Below are 19332 nucleotides of genomic sequence, written 5' to 3'. Positions count from 1 at the left end.
TCCCAGCGTGGCCTCACCCCTCACAGCCCCACGCGGACCAGTGGAGCAGCCTCTGGAGCAGGAAACTGCATGAGTTCACAGCCTTCACGCTGCGAGGGAGCCAGGCATTTCATTTCTAAACAGGTATTTGCTCTCTCAAAGGCGTCTGCCCGGGCACGGGTGGGCAGGAAGGGACTCCCACGGGGAGTGCCGGCTCCTCAGCGCTTCCTGCCGGGTCAGCAGGAGCTGCCCCGACCATCCACTCCCCAGCCCGGCCCGCAGAACCTGCCGACATCCGGGTCTGGGCGGGAAGGAAAGTCAAGGCCCCTCCTGACGGCCCCTCTTCCATCCTCACTCCCCACCCTGGAAGAGCTGGAGGCTGACGGCCCTGCCCTGGCTTGCCATCGTCCTAGAACCTTCTCCAGGGTTAAGACGCCAGTTTCCTGGGGCACTCGTGGTCACGCGGGCACGGGGCCCAGAAGCCCCTCCACGGGCAGGTGGTCTGTGCCCAGCCCCTACGTACCCGGCTGAATGGGATCCCATACTTCTTGAGGATGATGGGCGAGATGAGGGTCATCTTGTGCCGAAGGAAAGCGTCGCAGCCCTGGGAGCTCCCGGGGAAGAAGCCTAGAGCAGAGAAGACCAGCATCAGCCTGGCGGGACGGGGCGGGGCCTGCCCAGCGGGACGGGGCGGCGGGGCAGCCGGGACACCTCTCTCCGGGCAGCCCTTTCCTCCGAGGCCCCGAGGGAACGAAACACACAGGGGACTGCGGGACGGGGTCCTGGGTGACGAGGGGCGCACCCACAGCACACATCCGCGGTCGCAGACGGGGTGCGGCTGCCCAGAGACTGCCACCCACCCCGAGCTCCCCCCAGACAAAAGCCACTGCACTGCTTCCACACGGTCACTCGGCCACGTGAGAGCGCAGCCTGGACACAAGACGGGGGAGCTGCTGCTCTTGACCAGACACACGGTGAGTGGGGTCCCCCACCCCCCCCAACACTGACGAGTCCGCAACAAGGAGGGGGGCCGCCTGAGTGGCGCAGGCTCTCCACCCACGTGGTCCCACCGCCACCAGGCAGGTGAGGACACGGAGGCCCGGGAGACAACCCGCCCACCCTCGGCCCCAGACACACGGGGCCAACGCAGGCCGCGCCCACAGCCCCTAACCCTCTGCCTGTGCTCACAGCCCCTATGCTCTCTGCCCCACGATGTGCCACGTAACTAATTTACAACAGGGATAGCCTCCGCGAGCCTACGGAAAGCCCACCATCAGCTCTACCTGCCCAGAAACCGTGCTTCACTAACGCAGTTCAGGGACGTTCCCACATCGCCTGTTGGCTGAAACTCAAGTCAATGACACGTGTGTCTCGTGGTTAAGAAAAAGCCTGTCCCAGGTTCTGCCCATGGCGGCCAGGCGCCTCAGCTCAAACCCGCACAGAGAGTGGGCACAGGAGGGCTGCCACACGGCTCCTCGAGGTGTGGGATAAGTCCCCACGGCAGCAGCACCAGCACGCGCTCCCGAGCAGCCACCTCCCTCTGGGACTGATCCCCAGACGCAGGCAGCCCCAGGACCCTTCTGGAAGCCGATCCAGACCGGGCCCAGCCTCCAGGCCAGCGCGCACCCTCGACAGGCTGCTGGGTAAAGAGGGCACGTGTGTGTGTGCGTGTGCATGTGTGTGTGTGTGTATGTATGCACGTGTGCACCCGCGTGGCCCCACCCACACGCCAAGGCTGGAAGAGGCTCCTAACCGCAAGGACACAATGGTAAGGCTCTGGGAGGCGCCAGGGCTGACTGAATCCAGCAACTCTGCGCCGCACTGAAAGCATTTCAGTGAGAGTTACGGCTGCCTGCCGCCCGGCCCGCCGGCCTCTCTGCAGTCCCGCTTCTTAATGCACAGTTTAAGTGGCTCGCATTAAAGCTCTAATAAAGAAGCACATTTTAAGTGATTAGCACCAATAACGCGCCCACACATTAATGCTCTCCCCATGGGCCGCACAACTCCCCCAGCGAGCCCATTCGGAGCACGGCTATTCATTTTCCATATTCATCGCAAGCCCATTCCACCCATCTCAGTAATGGAGCCCCTGACGCACACCCCCAAAAAGTCTGGAAGGGACGCCTAGGAGGGCAGTGAGTCACTTGCCCTGGAGCCTCCCCCATCCTTCCTCCGAGGAGGGGAGCGCAGTCCTGAGTGAGGGGCTGCAGAGGAAGCAGGAGGCTCCCGCCCCTCCTCCAGAGCTGACAGCCCCTTTCCTGAATTCCAGGAGCCGCTTGACTTAACGAGTCTGGATTTTTCAAGAAGCAAGGACGGGGCGGCCTCCCTGCTAACCGACTCTTCCTCTCCCAGCCCCGGCCACTGAGCCTCCCTCAGATGCCCAGGAAGCGAGCCAGCATCCAGGTCGGGGCATCAGAAAGGACCCGGCAGCAGCTCCGGCTGCGGGAACGGAGCACAGGGCGAGCTCCAGGGAGAGCGGCTGTGGCACTGTCTGGGGTCGGCGGGGGGGGGCCCCAGAGGATCCTGCATCCGGCTTCTCTTGCTTCTCTAGTTGGCGCTCCGATCACCCAAAACTTTTCTAGTAGAAAAGGCATACTGAGGGAGAACAGCCGGGCATGGCTAAGTGCAACCCCCTCTGAACAGGAAGAACAGAGAAGCTGCAGGCAAGGCCCGGGGGTGTCACGGACGTGGTCCCCAGAGAGCGCCCGCACTGATCCCCGTGGCTCTGCAGGTATGGGGGGCTGAACAGTGGCCCCCAAGACGTCCATGTCCTGATGCCCGCAACCTGTGGAAGGTCCCCTCAGTGGTAAGAGGAACTCTGCAGACGGGATAAAGTTCAGGCCCCTGAGATGGGGATGGGCCTGGACCACCCAGGGGGCCGGTGTCATCCGGAGGGTCCTTATAAGAGGGGGTCAGAGGGACACTCGACCACAGACCAGGGAGACAGAAATGAGAGTGACGCGGCCCCACGCCCAGGATGCAGCTCCTCCGAAAGCCATAGAAGCCAGGAATCGGGTTCTCCTCCGGGGCTTCCTGAAGGAGCCAGCCCTGCGGATGCCTTGATTTTTAGCCCCTAGAGGCTCACTGTGGACTTCTGACCTCCAGAAGTGTAAGAAAATAAATCTGTGGGGTTTTTTAATTAGGTTTTTGTGAGTAGCTTAAGGTTCACAGCAAAAGTGAGGGGATGTGTGTTGTTTTAAGCCACTGAGTTTGTGGTAACTTGTTACATCAACAGGAAGCTAATACAATAGGAAAAGACATTTTAAATTTGCATTTTAAAAAACATAATGGGAACAAAATTAATTCGGTTTTATTTTCAAGCTCAGTAAGTAAGTTAAATCAGCCTTTGCCATGCCCGCCTGCACTGGAATTTCTCCCGGGAGAAGCATGTTCCTGAGAGCGGCTCCAGCCCTGTCCATGAGGTCAAGGTCCCAGTTTCCAACATAAAAGGTGACATGACAATGGCCTCTGCAGAGGAACTGGGCCCGGGGGCACCTGCTCAACTCACCTGACGGCCTCCCTCCCACCCGGGACTCTGTCGACCCCGCCAACCCGGTGAGAGAATCTGTTGGGCAGAAAGATGGGCCGTTCCCACCCCCAAGTCAAGTGCAGGCAGGGAGGCGCCCACAGAGGCCAGCAGCCGGCTGGCAGGGAGCCTCACCAACACCAGGCCATGGCTTCGGACGGTTCTGTGGCCACCTGGGGGTGCCAGCTGCCTACTGCTGCCACGGGGGTCGCGGTGGCCTGAGGCCCCGTGCTATCTGCGCGGCAGACTCTCACCCTCACCCGGGTGCTGCCTGAGAGGGAGGGGCTGTTCTTGGCTGCACAGCGAGGGCCCGCCCGCTGGGCCAGTGGGGTCTGTGAACGTCTGTCCAGGCACTGACAGCCGTCCGCCCTCAGGACACGGGTCTCCGTGGGGACAGGACAGGTGCGAGATGAGAGCGATGGGGGACACAGCCCGGCCCCCCATCGGGGCACACAGAGGCCTCCGCGCCCCCCAGCCTGGGTGTCTGGCTTGTCTCTAAGGATCCCATGCCCTGAGGGCCGGCCTTTACCCGTGTGGTCAGAGCCCCAGACGCAGCCCGGGACCCTCTCCGACAAATCCTGTCAGCCCAAGAGGCCCTAGCGAGGGTCTCAATCCAGGTGGTGGAGGGAGCCTGGGTGACCCGACCCTGCACAGGATTAGCAGATGGCCCTGCAGTCCCCATGCGGCCACACGGAACAGGTGCGGACCTCCAAACTGGACTTCTCGTGCTCTAGACTGAGCAAAGAGTCCATAAAGACAGAAAAGGGTGGATGCAGCACCAGGTGCTGGGGGGCAAGGGGAGCACGGGCTGCCCCCAGCCGGCAAAGCCTGCGGTCCTGTCCCGAACTCTGGGCCAAGAGGCTAGAAAATAAGAGTGTTGAAGCGACGGCATCCATGTGGCTTTTGTGAAGTGACAGACCCACAGCGGGGGTCCACGACCTGACCGCCAGGGAAGGGAGTGGAACACAGCCAGGACACCTGGAGCACGTCACCCTCCGGGACACCAACCCCCAGACAATAGCGTGAAGCCGGGGAGGGAGAGGCCGCCAGCCCACCGCCCACCCTGGCCCCAGTGGGCCCCAGGCACCTACCGATTGCCAGACGCTCCAGGCGCTTGCCATGCTCTGGGGGGATGGCATACCTACGAGAGAAGGGAGGCACATCAGAGGGGAGAGCGTGTGGCCACTGCACAGCTGAAGGCCCCAGGAGACACGCGGGCCCGGCACAGGGCAGAGCCGGGCGGCTGCGGTTGGCATAGGGGAGGGGCTGTCGGTGTCGGGGGATGCCACACGGATGGGAAGAGGGGTGAGGTGGAGGCCCAGGACCCAGGACTTGGGGGGCAGTGACACACCCTTGGAATGCCAGGAGTGGAGACATTCCCAGTTAGGCGGCTTAGAAAGCAAAGCATAAAGTAAAGAGCACTGGAACCAAGGAGGACAACGGAAGCAGCCCAGGCTGTCCCCCCAGCCCCAGGAGCCGAGGGGAAAGAAGCTTCAAGAAGGAGCAAGACTTCACTCGTCACCCACTTTCATAAGTTGTATTTTCACACGTTTTTACATTTGAAAGATGACTGCGGCTCTGTCATAAATAAAAAAAGATGTAAGGTGAAAGTCTGCAAACAGATGAAGCGAGAGTGTCACCCGCTGATGCGAGCCAGCGTGTCGGGATACCAGAACGCTTTCCTGGCAGAGGGCGGTGCCAGGAGAGACAGCCAGGGGCCAGGGGTCCAGAAGCCCCAACCCAACTGACGTGCCACCCCCAGACCACATGTGGGGATCTTAGTTCCCCGACCAGGGATCGAACCCTCGCCCCCTGCAGTGGAAGCACAGAGTCTTAACCACTGGACCGCCAAGGAAGTCCAGGAAACCTCCATTTTCAAGCAAAGGCGGGGCATGGTAGGGCCACTGTCCAGAGGAGGAGGGAGGGTGGTAAAGTGTCCAACGGTAGAGCTACTAGAGCATCCGAGTCCCGTCCCATCTGGGAGAAACTCCAGGATCCGGCAATCCTGCCCCCTGGGAACACTGGGCCACGTCTGACACATTTCTAGTTGTCACGACTGGGGGAGTGGTCCTGGCATCGAGGGGGTGGGGGAGGGATGCTGCTCCACACCCCACAGCGCCCAGGGTGCGCCCTAGTAGAGAATGACCCACCCGATGTCAGCAGTGCTGCAGGGGACGGGGACCGTGCTCCAGAATAACAACGGCAATCTCTGGAATTCTAGAACGAGTCCACAGGAGGATGTTCCCCACGGCTGCGCCCTCCTCCCCCACAGGGCAGGAAGCCAAATGGGGAGGGACACGGAACATGGAAGATCGCCCAGGCTCAGTAGCTGGCTGGGTCCACTCCAGCTGAAAGGTTTATCGTTACTTTTAATAAAATAAAAGGGGGCAAGGGTAGGAGATAAGGTGAACATTGTGCTGTCTCTAATCGAACAGGATAAAAATAATTAATTTCTGGGCATGTTTCACGGCCCTGGAGGTGGCCGTGGCACCTTTAATTCTGCTGTCGTCAGAGAATTGCCCATTATCTGGACAAAGAGGAGGTGACTCTTTTTTAAATGGCCTTTTATCACTTACATAAAGATGATAAAAATTAATCCCAATCCAAAGCACCTCTGTGGGATTAAGGTCCCCCCACCAAACAGGGAAATGAAACATTCCGTCCCTTCTGGGAAGATGCCCGAGGACAGAAAGGAACTTATGGCTCCAAGGCTGTGATGATTAACGCAATATCGCCAGTCTACAATGCTGCTTTCACTTAATTACAGCCTGTAATTGGGAGTTGTAAAGATAAGATTAATTGAATCTGGTGGATGTTAAAAGTTTAATACATTGGAACGTGGCTCCTCTGTTATCGGAAAGTACAAACTGCAGGACACTGGGCTGAGTGTTCAGAAGAGCAGCCCCTGGAGAGATTAGAAAGGACTCGTGGACGGGAAGCCGGCAGCCATGGGGGACGTCTGGACTCCGACGGCCAAGAGCACGCTGCGCCTCCCACGGCTTGGAACGACCCGGCGACAGCCTGGGAGATGCTGAGAGGCCCCTGTGCTCCCCCAGCCCACACCCAGGGACTCAGCAAGCTGAAAACCTTAGACTTCAGGGGGAGGCAGGCGGAACTGGGGTCCTGGTCCTTAACGAGACAAGCGCTGAGCGTGGGCCGTCCATTCAAAGGAGGCAGGGAGGGCGGTAGAGGCTCCATCTGTGCAGTTGTAACGGCTCCCCGAGTTCCGCTGGCCTGCCAGCGATGCGGGCGGCAGGTGCCCACAGAGCCCCCTCTCTGCCATGGCCCTCCCCTCCGGGGCCCCAGGCAAGCCCAGAGCAATGGAGGCCCAGGTGAGCCGGCCTCCCAGCAGGGCCGACATTCACCACTGAAGGAAAAGTCCCCAGACAGAGGGGCCCCCATGGCAGAGCCTGGCATAGTCTCCAGCCTGGGGCCAGGGCGCGCTAACCTTGTTACAGCCCCGCCTGGCGTCACACCACTGGGTCGGGGCATCCCTGACTCTCAGGCTTGGCTCTGGGAGGAAAAAAAAGAAGGCAAAGCAGCTCTTTGGGTTGAGCAGGGCTGCTCGCTAACTCTCGAAGTAGGCAAGCATCTGTCTGGCCATTAGTGAGCAGGTTCTGGGGCCGTAAAACAGAGTCGGTTTTACTGGTCGTCAATATGGGGGCAGTTTGTCTTGCTCCCTGGGAACTCCGTCCCCATCACAAGGTCAAACCTCACGGCCAAAATCAATCTGCTTTGCCCGCCTGTGACCCCAGGCAGCTGCTCTCTGTACGTGGCAGCCCGGGTCGCCTGGGAGGCAAAGGGTGCTTGCACGTTTCCTTGGACAGACGGCCTGCCCGGATCCACGTCCATCTCACGACTGGGCCGGTGCGAGGTTTCCCAGCCGGCGGTCAGCCCTGCCCAAGCCCACACAGAGCCCCCGTGGCTCCCCCATCCCGCTCACTGCCAGCACGAGGCTGGTTTCCCACGTGTCCTGCTACACGGTGGCCGTCTCCTTGGTCCACCAGCCCCCGCCTCCTCCTGGGCTGACCACATCCCACCCCCAGATGGCCCCCGTCACCATGCTCCTCCCCAGGGACTGGGCTGCAGCTGGGTGCCTCCTGGTGGTCAACTCACTCCAGGCCAGCACAGAAGTCATGGCAGAAGAATCTGGACGTGTTGGATACAGGAAAGGGCAGAGCCACTCCCAGAATCCAGGGAGGGACGGGAGGGACAACAGACCAGGGGCTTCAGGGGGCAGAGTCAGAAATGGGGGAAACCCCTTGGGGGAGTCTGCAGAGGGTCGGGCTGCCCACACGGGGTCACGCAGGTCCCTCCGGCCACAGCACACGAGCCCCGGTCCTGAGACCGGCCAGGCAGGCCCCTCTGGACCTTCTCCACGTATTTTACCAGCCCATCATATGCGCCCCTCCCTCTGCCCTTTCTCTCCTCTGGTCAACGTTTTACACAAAGCACTTCTGGATGACACTCAACCAGAAAGTCGTGGAAAATTCGGCGCTGTCAGCTCGGTGTCCCTGGCAACCGCTCCAGGTGACCCCGCAGAGGCTGCAGCAGGACTGGACAGGCTCCATAACTCCGGGTTTAATGTTGTGGAATCGCCGAGGAGGCCGAGAGAGACGAATTCAGGCATCGTTTGCCAGACGCCTTTTTCAGAAAGGCAGTCGTCTGCAAATACCAGGGGCTTCGGCGAGAAAATAAAGCAATTTTAGATCCTCTATACAGCCCAGGAGGTAACGGCAGAGGACACGAGACGCATGCAAAGCCACACAATGGTAAAGAGACCATCCCAGTCCAGCAGTTTCACTGTTCAAACGACCGGCTGACGGGAAGGCTTCCGGAGGTGACCAGAGTCCAGAGGCCACGTTCGAGAAGGAAGTGACCCCCTGGTCTGGGGAGAGATGGGAGGGCTGGCCCTGCCAGGTGGGCGTCCCCCTGCCTCTCCTTTCCAGGTTTCTTCTTTCACACTTGACGTCTGGAGTAGTGGATGCACCCCCTCCAATCACAGCCACCCCCAAAAAGGCAACGTGGAAACCCACACACCTGGCATAGGCCAAGAGGGAGGCCTGGGGCCAGAGCGGCCAGCGATCACGTCCAAGACCTGCGTCCTGACACGTGTGCAGGGGTCGGACGTGCTTACAGGGGGCCAGGGACGGACTGAGGCTGGACGCTGGAGGGGTGCAACCCTGGCCAGAGGTGGGCATCCCGCGGGCCCTGCTGAGGCCAGGCCGGAGTCCAGTCAAGAAGCTCTGGAAGCCAGGGGGCCGTGGGTGTTGTTTGGGCAGAGGCCTCAGTCCAGCAGGAGGGAGGCTCTTGGGCCCAGAAGCAGAGGTAGTTGAAAGGAAACACGTCCTCTGCGGGCAGGCTCTCGCCTTGGGCAGGGGACAGGCTGCGTCCATCCTCCCAAGACGCTGCCCTGGGAAAGGCTTCCTGTCTGCAGTGGAGGATGCTATTAATGGTGTCATTTTCTTGGTGTTTTGTTTATTCCCCTGGAATGGCTTGATGGATGTGAATAATTATCAGACTATAAAAGCCAGCAAATGTGCTATTTTCTATTGCTCTAAATCATCAAACAAATAAAGTGTGAAACAGCATTTCTGAATATAATTTTCCCCTCTAATGGCTTAGAATTATTATCAAGAACAATGAAAATAAATAAGTAAACGCCTTGTGAGTTAAAAATTAAATGAGTGTGTCAGGAAGAGGAACATGGGCCATCGTGGAGAGCAGGGACCTGCTCGGGGCCATCAGTTCTGCAGAAGAAGCAAGGGGCTTCAGGCCATGCAGGAGCCCGGGCCTCTGGGTGTGGACTCCCACCGCCCAGTGCCCTCTGGCCCAGGGAGTGGGTGTCCGGGACCACCTCCCAGGGGGGAGGGCTGTGCTGAGCGAGGAGTGTGCACCACGGTACCTTGTGCCCAGCTGACCCCCGGGAGGTCCAGGGAGCCCGTGTGCCGTTGCCCTGGAATGGCCACATGAGACCTCGGGAGGCAAGGTGGGTGGGGCTGGCCGCTGCCCTTCCTCTCCCGGGCCAGGGACAGACAATGCCAGATGGGCCGCTGCCTCTCAGGCCAGCAAGAAAACCTGTGGTCCCAGGGCAAGTTGTCAAGACGAGGAACGGGACACTCCAGTGAAAGGCATCGCACCCCCGACAGGGCCCGGCTGCTCAGCTGGCCGGCCACCCTGGGCTACACGACCCGTCAGAGTGGACGGAGTTCCCTGTGAGGAGGGCGTGTTGCCACGGTAACGAGGTAATTCCCACAGGCTCCCGCCAGCTGCAAGGGTAATGAGAGTTGATGGGGTCCTGACTCTCAAACCCTGCTGCCCATCCCCGAGAGGCCCCCTTGGCCTCTGCCAGGGCCCTGCAGAGCCGTTCTGCTTGGAGCCAGGTATGAAGCGCTATAATACGGACTGTATCTGTTCCCCAAGATGCGTGTGACTCTCCTCCGGGTGACAAGAGCACTCAGGACTTCTTCCATCGCCCAGCCTGACAGCTTCCACTGGCGCGAGGCTCGGCTCCCCGCCCTTCCTCTCTGCTGAGGAGAGCGTGCCAAGAGCAGGGGTCCAGCCAGGAGCCCTTTGGAAATGTCAGTTCAGCCCGACGCGAGTTGGAGGGTGAGGAAGTTAATTTCACAGTGTCTGCACAAGGCCGGGGCAGACAGGCCCCTTGCCGTTTAACATGCTATAATGACAGCGACGGAAACAAGAAGGCAGAGTCCACGGGAAGTGCCGAGACCACATGTCACGTTGGAGGCCACCTGGCACGAGTGAGCCGCCGGCACGAGCCCAGGAGGCCATGGCAGCTCCGAATGCCAGCGGCCCCCAGCACCCCGTGTGCTGGGCATAGGGAAAAACCGCTTTTTACTGCAATCCTCAAACACATGCCCTCTCTAGCCATGCGTCAGTGGGACAGTCCTGGCGCGCTGCCCCGTGGTCTGGGCAGCCAAGCAGAACGAGCTGGTCACAGAGCAGGCTTCCCGTCGCCCCCGAGTTGCCCAGGTGCCATCTCTGCGCTGGTTAGAGATGAGCTGGGCCAGAGCAGCCTCTCGCTCTGCTCCTCCGCAGGGAGGAGTGAAAGGGCCCAGAGAAGCACAGTCACAGGCGGTCTCCCCTAATGTGATCGCCACGGAGACGAGTCACGACACGTCCAAGCACTGCAGGTGCAGCATTTACATTAAATTCCAAACCATTCTGTATAAAAAATTCTTAGGACTGCCCTGGTGGCGTGGTGGTTGGGAGTCCAGCTGCCAATGCAAGGGACACGGGTTCGAGCCCTGGTCCAGGAAGATCCTACATGCTACGGAGCAACTAAGCCTGTGTGCCACAGCTACTGAGCCTGCGAGCCACAACTACTGAGCCCACGTACCGCAACTACTGAAGCCTGTGCACCTAGAGCCCATGCTCCACAAGAGAAACCACCACAGTGAGAAGCCCGTGCACCACAACGAAGAGTAGCCCCTGCTCGCCACAACTAGAGACAGCCCGCGCACAGCAACGAAGACCCAAAGCAGCCAAAGATAATAAATTTTTAAAAAAAAAATTTTTTTTTTAGAAGAAATACATTAAAAAAAAAAAAATTCTTAGCCATCCAGGACTAGGAGGGACCTTCCCACCGTCACAGTTCAGAGTGAGGCAGGAGAGGTACTCTGGAAAGTTGGGGGCAAGGCAATCCACAGCACGGTGCTGAAGACACTAGCCAGTGTAATAAGTCAAGAAAAAGATATAAGGGGACTAACAATCAAAAGGGAGGAGACAAACTTTTTCATGTCAGGTAGTACAACCTTCTACCAGGGAAAACTAAAAGAATGAGCTGGTGAATTAAGAACTAAACAGTCCAGCAAGGATGCAGAATAAAAAAAAAAAATAAAAATCAACAGACAGCCAGGCTTCCTCTGCACCAGAAAGACATTCACAGAAGACTATAAAACCCACTAAGGTGAACCTATCCCTTGTCTAGCGGTCCAGAGGCAGGAATTCCTCACCACAAACGAAGGCAAACATAAACCTGGGCGTGTGCTGGCCACTGACAGAATCGCAGAGTCTGGTCCAGGAGACGGAAGTGCTCTCTGGGAGGCTGACACCGCCGGGAGATGCAGCCCCTCGGTGTCTCTATCTGGAGTAGGACAGGGCAACAAACACTCAGGCAGGCCTCAGAGTCGCGGCGGGCTCAGTTCCAGACCACCGCAATAAAGCAAATGCTACAATAAAGCGAGTCACACGAAGTTTTTGGTTTCCCGGTGCATAAAAAAAGTTACGTTCACAGTACTGTACCATACCATAGTCTAACAGTGTGCAATAACAGCATTATGTCTAAAAAAATAGTGCATATACCTTAATTTTAAAATGCTTTACTGCTGTAAAGTGCTAACCATCATCTGACAATGCAGGGTTGCCACAAACCTTCCATTTGTAAAAAATGAAGCATCTAAGAAGCGCAATAAAACAAGGCATGCCTGTACAGCAAAAAAAAACCTTGCCCCTGCCCACATCTTTCAGTAAAGGAGGTAACAGGTGTGACTGTGACATCGCCAGGTGACTCCAGGTACACACGTGGCAGGACTAGTTTGTCAGATACGAGCAGGCCTCATCATGACAGTTCAAACGTGAAAGACGGACAACTAACAGTCACGCTGATGGCAGGGTTAAAGGGGCACAAGTGGTCACCCGGTACCAGGCTGGAGAAATAAAAGATGTTAGAAAAAGCAGACAGGCTCGTCCTTAAAACACGAGGGAGCAGGTCCGAAGGCCGAGTAGGACAGCCCTGGGACCACCGAGATACCCCGCAGTCCCCTGCCCCACTGGGAGGGGAGGAAGAAGAGCTGTCACCTGCCCAGTCTGCCCGGGAGGGGAGGTTGCAGGGCACCTGGCCCAGGGGAAGAAGGGGAGACTGAGCCCTTTCCTAAATACTCAGGAGAGCAATCCAGCCTGGTGGGGTGGGTCCCCTCTGCGTCCCCCCCCATCCCGTGCACCCCAATCTGGCCACCACTGCACAAAGGAGCTCGACCTGGGTGGCATGGCTCCCTCCCTGAGAGCGACTGAAACTGCCTGACAGCAAAAGGATGCCTGCCCTGTTTCTACCAGGAAATCCCATCTCACCCTCCGAGGAGGCAGTTCTGCGGGGGGCCGCCCCCCTCATTTGTCCAAGTGCCGGGGCCCTTTATGTGACAGATACGAACACTTGCTGGGGAGATAGGATCAGCCCAGGACCAGGGTGGCTTGTCTCCAGGATAGAACCTTATTGAGCTGTGGTGGTTTTATCTTTAATGGATCGTTTTACGGGACAACAGGTGATGGAATTTGGTATCTCACACCAGCAGTGTCAATGATTTCAAGTAATGACATTTTTATTGAAACGTGCAAGAGATAAACAGAGTCCAGGGAGCATCCACTCAGAGAAAATGGGGCGTCTCAGATGGGGATGCCAGCTGACAGGGATGCCAAAGGACCAGCCTGCTGGCAGGACTAGGTGCTCTGCAGCCAGAGGGGCCGCCCAGGCTTCTCAGGGGGCTGGGGAAGGGGGGACGGGCCCTGGGCTCCACGCTCGCTCGCTCACAGGCTGCCCCCACCTCCCCGAGGTTCCCAGGGAAACGGAGTGGGTGAGCATCCTGAAGGTCCCCCAGCTCTAGGGCCCGGTTCACGGGAGCCCATAAGCCCACTTTAATTAAGGAACAGACTTTACAAGGTGAGCAGTGTTGAGCTGCAATGAAATGCTGAAGTGGAGGTACCTGATCCCTGGCCCGGGTTTATTTCAGGCCCGTGAATTCTTTTTGTTACAGACAGGACCGAAAATGCCAAGTCACGTGTGGGCTGGGTTTTGACGTTGCTTTTGAAGCTGTGGGGGGCGCTTCTCAGGTGAGGTTTTAAAAGGCAGGCGGGGGCTTCCCTGGTGGCGCAGAGGTTGGGAACCCGCCTGCCCATGCGGGGGACACGGGTTCGAGCCCTGGTCCAGGAAGTTCCCACATGCCGCGGAGCAACTAAGCCCATGAGCCACAACTACTGAGCCTGCGCTCTAGAGCCCGCGAGCCACAACTACTGAAGCCCGCGTGCCTAGAGCCCGTGCTCCGCAACAGGACAAGCCACCGCACAACGAAGAGTAGCCCCAACCCGCCACAACTAGAGAAAGCCCACGCACAGCAACGAGGACCCAATGCAGCCAAAAATAAATAAATAAATGAATAATTTTTTTTTTTTAAAAAAGGCAGGCGCCCATCAACACAATCAACGCAGCCTCTAGTGGGAGCTGGGGAAGGGCCTTGTGCTGCCAGCGGGGGGGTGGGGGGGTGCGTGCAGGGGGTCCGTTTGCGGGGATGCAGTGCCGGTGAGCGCCCGGTGCTGCTGGTAAAGCCACCGCTACCTCCCCCTCGTCGAACTGGCCTCAATTTCCACCTGTAAACTGACGGGCAGGCAGCTCCCATTTCGCCCAGGGCCCACGGCCTGCTTATGCTGCCCCGCCCCAGATTTATTTCTGCTGAAACACGCAGGAGGGCGGGAACAGGAAAGAACAGAGGGTGGTCCGCTGAGAGTGCACGAGCAGGACTTAAACAGCACGGGCCACGCCGGGACACGGCGGGCTAGCTGCGGGGAGCTGGGGAGGGTGGCCTCGGGCTGAGAGAGCCAGGGCAGCTTCAACGCGGGGAGGCGCCAGGCCTATTAGATCACTTCCCGTGTCCTTGATGCTTCTGTGCTCATCAGCATGCACACCCACAGATGCATGAGGCCGCTGAACCTCGTGTGGACACACACTGACAGTGGAGGCCCCCGGCGATTGGGAGGACAGGCCCGGAACTCTCCCTGCCCCACCAGAGGGGGCCCTGGGTGACCGTGACTTGCCCCTTAGCTACGGGACTGGCTCTGGAGAGCATTCAGGTGACGGTATCTTTACAAGCAGGTCCCGTGACCAGCAGTTCCAGTCTCCACGTGTAAGACCATCAGGGTCTCAGCTGACTGCCAAGAAGGTGAAGGGCACAGGGCCCTCGGGGTCACTCTCGGGGTGGCTCTGGGCCCTGGTGCTTTGAGGAGGGTTAAGCTCACACATGGGTTAAGCAAGGAAGAGCAAACAGACCAAGCCGGAGGGGAGCTGCTGAAAGAGGGCGTTCAGCACGTCTCATCCTGGTGATGAGCCTGCTGGTCCCCACTCCCCAGCTCCCGCTGCCGCGCCCACGTGAGGGGAAAACACACCCGTAGCCAGATTTTGAAGCAAAGCTAACAAAGACTCCCTCAACTCACAGATTTGCAGGAATCTCCCTTCTGGGGAGCTGAAATCGGCCGACAGCAACCTCTCCAACACGGGAGAGATCTGCCATGGAAACCAGACCCTGCGCACAGAGCAGGAATCTACAGAGCGGATGGGGAGGGTGAGTGACTCCAGGCCAGGACCGCATCGGCCACAGACCCCCGACACTTCAAGCAACCCCTCATCCAAACACAGCCAGTGGGAGGATCTCAAGATGGGAGCAATGCCCGGCGAAGCCACTTCTCTCAGAAGAACTGACGGTTTCTTAGAGTGGTGGGATGGGGAAGGATTCTGGCGACTGGCCTGGTGCTCCAGACTGGAGCCAGGAACGCCGGGTGGGCTGGTTTGGCTCCTGCTGCCCTAAAGCAAAAGTCCTGCAGTCTCACAAGCGGCCTGAGCCAGCAGAGTGCTATATCGTTCCAACCCCAAAGCGCCCACTTTGAACAAAAGACTCCAAAATGAAGGGCCATCTGCTCCTGCCAGACCAAGCCAGCAGGCTGTGTGACAGGCCAGCCACGCCTGCGGCCACGAGTAACACACACACAGGAGATGACTGCGCCCACAGAGGCAGGCCGGCCTGCCCAGGCAGCGAGGGCTACCCCGACCTGCCCGCCCAGGGCTCCCACACCCATGCCCTGGACCTTCCCTCCCGCGGCTAACATTCCCCTGGAACGATAGAGTAACATGCGTCTCCCTGCTCCTGGCCTGGCCACCTGCCCTCCAGCGGAGCCCCTCCACGGGCTGCCCTGCTGCCTCTCCTCCCACAGGTCTCAGCCCAGCGCCTTCCCTGCCTCCATCTCGGGGGTCCCGCTGCCGCGTGCCACCCACCTGGCCCTCCATGCCCACTCGGGGGGTGGGGGGGCACACCATAAGCTCCTGCCCTGACACACAGTGTCTGCCCTGGAGTGGTTCACGCTGGGTCCAGAGCAGGCACTTGGCCAGGGTTTGAGCTGACCCATCTCCTTCTACAACCTTGAAGCCACCTTCGTCCAGCACAACCACGGTAGCAAAGCTACGGCTCACCTGCCCCCTTCCAGCCCCCTACCCCCGTACACGCAGTCAGACTACGTTTCCCAGGCTCCCGTGCTGGAAGGTGTGGCCACGTGACCTGGCGCTGGCCAAGGAGATGTGGGCAGAAGCCACGGGCCTGCCTCCGTGGCCCGCCCATCAATGTTTCAGGAACACGGCCTCCCCCTGCCCCAACTAGACGCCTACGCCCAGGGTGGCCTCGGAAGCCGTGCGCTGAAGGTGGCAGAGCCTCTGGTGGCCTGGGTCCCTGGGTTTCTGCAGCATCTCCTCCATCTCCCACAAGAACCTGCCGTCTTTGATTTCAGCTCGGCAGGGCTTCGTTCAATGATGTTTTGGGGACTCTAAGAAAAGGGTCCACCTTCTCCCACACCTGCAAGCTCAGGCCACCTTTGCCAACTGGGACGCCCCCTGTCCCCACGGGGGAGCGGCTGCCCAGGCACGCACTCCCAGAACCCGCCGCCCCTTTTGATTTGCAGGAGGACACTCCGAGGGGCAGGGCGAAGCAGTGGTCAGGAATGCGGGCTCGCACCCGTAGCCTGGGCCCAGCCCTACCACTCCCCAGCTCTGCGGTCTCAAACCACGGTCTCGCCAGTCTGGTCCCACGTGTGAAGGAGGACGGCGCGGGGCAGTGGGCGAGATCAGGAGTCACTCCAAGCATAGCCTGGCACACAAGCAGCATCGGAACGTGGCCACTGCTACCACCATGTCTTCTCACACTGTCACACTGTCACAGACAGTGACAGATTCTTACACGAGCAGCAGGTAAAAGATGACACGACGTTTGCCCCAAAGTGGAAACGGCCCAAATGTCCACCAGCAGTGGAACACGTAAACAGGTGGAGGCGTGGTCACACAGCAGAAAACGCTGCAGCGTGAAAACGGATAAACTATCACCGCGCACGGCAGGGACGAATCCTCCTCGCAGACAGAGCAGAAACGCAAGAGACAAACCAGCCCGTGTGCGTGGGGTTCAAACCCAGCCAGCACTCAGCCGTGTCTCCCAGGGACACAGACGCACAAAGACAACGGCCCAGAGAAGCAGTGACACGCGGGCCATCAGAAGCAGCTCTGTGGGGTGGGGGGAATGGGGCCGCAAAGGAAGGGGGGCCAGGACAGAGAACGAGGGGGTTCATTTCCCAGCAGCGTTGATTGGGGAGTCATTCGATAAACTGTATGTATGTATCCATCTTTCAGCCAAGTACAATATTTCACGTATTTTTCTGTACCACGTAACGTCTTAGGATAAAAACATTTACTGAAAAGGGAACACACCATGACAGACATAGTCCTCAGGTACCCCTGAGGCTCACATCCCTGCTCTCAGTCATTCCAGCATCCCTCTCGGTGCTGCTGGGAGGGGATCTGGCTGTTATAATTAAGGCCCCAGATCAGCAGATCCTATAACTGGGAGGTTACTCTGGGTGGGCCTGACCTAATCTGGTGAGCCCTGGAAAGGCATCGGTCCCTAAGTCAAAGGGGCCCAGTGTGAGGGGACCCTCGGTACCAAATGGACCTTCCCCAGAGCTCCGGGTACGGGTCCGGCCCGCCGACACTCGACTCTGCGTCTGAGGCCCTAAACCGAGGCCCCGGCAGGCCCATGCCTGGGCGCTGAGAGCCGGTCACCTCAAGCCGTCTGTCTATGGGATCAGCTGTGCAGCAGCAGAGAACTAAGACTGCCCAGCTGGGGGGAGGAGCAAGGACATCAAAACTATCTGACAGAAGGACGCCATACCGTCCACATCTGCCCAGTTTGGGTACTGGGCACTGTTCTGTTAATTACTCTCTTCCCTTTTCCGAAACTTGAAGTATTAAAAAAAAAAAAGAAAGAAAGAGTACACTCCAAAGAGGACAGTACGGAAAGCGGGGAGGTGTGACTTTCCAGTAGAGACACCTGAGCAGCACGACCTCAGCCAGGGGACCGAGGTCGACACCAGCAGTGATGAGTCATGTTGACGGCAGGCACCCCGAGACAATGGACGAGATGGCCCCTCATGCGTGGTCCTCCTCCCAGCACCCAGAGCCCCAGCTGTGGGAGAAAAACACCAGACAAGCTCCCACTGAGGAAGATTCTACAAAATCTCTGACCACAGTCCTCCTCAAACCCATCAAGGGCATCAAGAACAAGGAAAGTCTGGGAACCCTCCTACACAGCTGGTGGGAATGTAAACTGGTGTAGTCACTATGGAAAACAGTATGGAGGTTCCTCAAAAAACTAAAAGTAGAGCTACCATATGATCCTGCAATCCCACTCCTGGGCGTATATCCAGAGAAAACTCTAATTCAAAAAGATACATGCACCCCTATGTTCATAACAGCACTATTCACAATAGCCAGGACATGGAAACAATCTGAATACCCATCAACAGAGGAGTGGATAAAGAAGATGTGGTGCATATACACATTGGAATATTACTCAGCCATGCAAAAGAATGAAATAATGTCATTTTCAGCAACATGGACGCAACTAGACATTATCATACCAAGTGAAGTAAGTCAGAAAGAGAAAGACATACCATACGCTATCACTTGTATGTGGAATCTAAAACACGACACAAATGAACCTATCTGTGAAACAAAAACAGACTCACAGACATAGAGAACAGACTGGTGGCTGCCGGGGGTGGGGGTGGGGGGCGGGGAGGGAAGGATTGGGAGTTTGGGGTTAGCAGATGCAAACTATTACATATAGAATGGATAAACAACAAGGTCTTACTGTAGAGCACAGGGAACTATATTCAATACCCTGTGATACACCATAATGGAAAAGAATATGAAAAAGAAAATATACATGTATAACTGAATCACTTTGCTGTACAGCAGAAATTAACACAACGTTGTAAATCAACCATACTTCAATAAAATAAATTTTAAAAAATTAAAAAGAACAAGGAAAGTCTGAGGAACCATCACAGCCCAGAGGAGCCTGAGGAGATGGGATACCTGAATGTCACAGGGAACCTGGATGGGGTCCTGGGACAGAAGGCGACACCAGGGACAAACAAGGCAAACTGAATGAAGCAGGACCCTAGTCAACAAGAATGTACCCATAAGGTTCATTAACTGCAACAAATGTCCCAGCCTCATGTAAACTAATAAGGAGGCTGGGTGTGGGGTGCATGGGAACTCTCTGTACTGTCTTCTCAGTTTTGCTGTAAAATCTGAAACAGTTCTGAAAAATAAACTCTTTCAAAAGGAGAGAGAGGGAGTACACCACCAAAACAGTGGGTAAACAGACCGGCCTGTGACAAACACAGAAGGAACAAGGAAACAGTGCACCGTTCGCACCGGGCACCCTCCGTCACGAACCCTCCCACCCCTGCTCACCAAGAAGCCAATTTCCAAATCCATCAGCTGTACCGCTGCCCGGCTGCCCAGGCTCACGGCGAGGCATCAGAGCATCGGGAATATCAGCAGAACCCCCAATCAGCCTCATCGGCCCTGGAGGAGAGCATATGGTGAGATTTTCCGTCGCAGAAGGCTGACCTTCCTCTGCCGAGCGGGATGTTAAAATCACTTTGCGTTCCCTGAACAAACACCAACTGTGCCTGTCCCCACCAGCACTGCGAGATTC

General features: G+C 57.7%; 1 protein-coding gene across 6 annotated transcripts in view; it reads right to left on the bottom strand.

Moving 5' to 3' along the window:
• Positions 1–19332, bottom strand: part of KDM4B (lysine demethylase 4B) — a 129198-nt gene that overhangs the window by 53956 nt on the left and 55910 nt on the right. For all 6 annotated transcript variants that reach the window (XR_003792546.1, XR_003792545.1, XR_003792544.1 and 3 more), the window contains exons 8-9: positions 4597–4646; positions 503–606 (exon numbers count right to left, since the gene is read on the bottom strand). Coding sequence is in view for 2 of the 6 variants with exons in the window: in XM_029215806.1 (XP_029071639.1) it covers positions 503–606; positions 4597–4646 (154 nt within the window). In the remaining 4 variants the exon portion in view is untranslated. The remainder of the gene's footprint in view (positions 1–502; positions 607–4596; positions 4647–19332) is intronic.

This window comes from Monodon monoceros, unplaced genomic scaffold, assembly GCF_005190385.1.
Source record: "Monodon monoceros isolate NGI ecotype Baffin Bay Population unplaced genomic scaffold, NGI_Narwhal_1 Super_Scaffold_12, whole genome shotgun sequence".
Taxonomy (NCBI): Eukaryota; Metazoa; Chordata; class Mammalia; order Artiodactyla; family Monodontidae; genus Monodon; species Monodon monoceros.
This window is presented reverse-complemented; position numbering and strand designations above follow the sequence as displayed.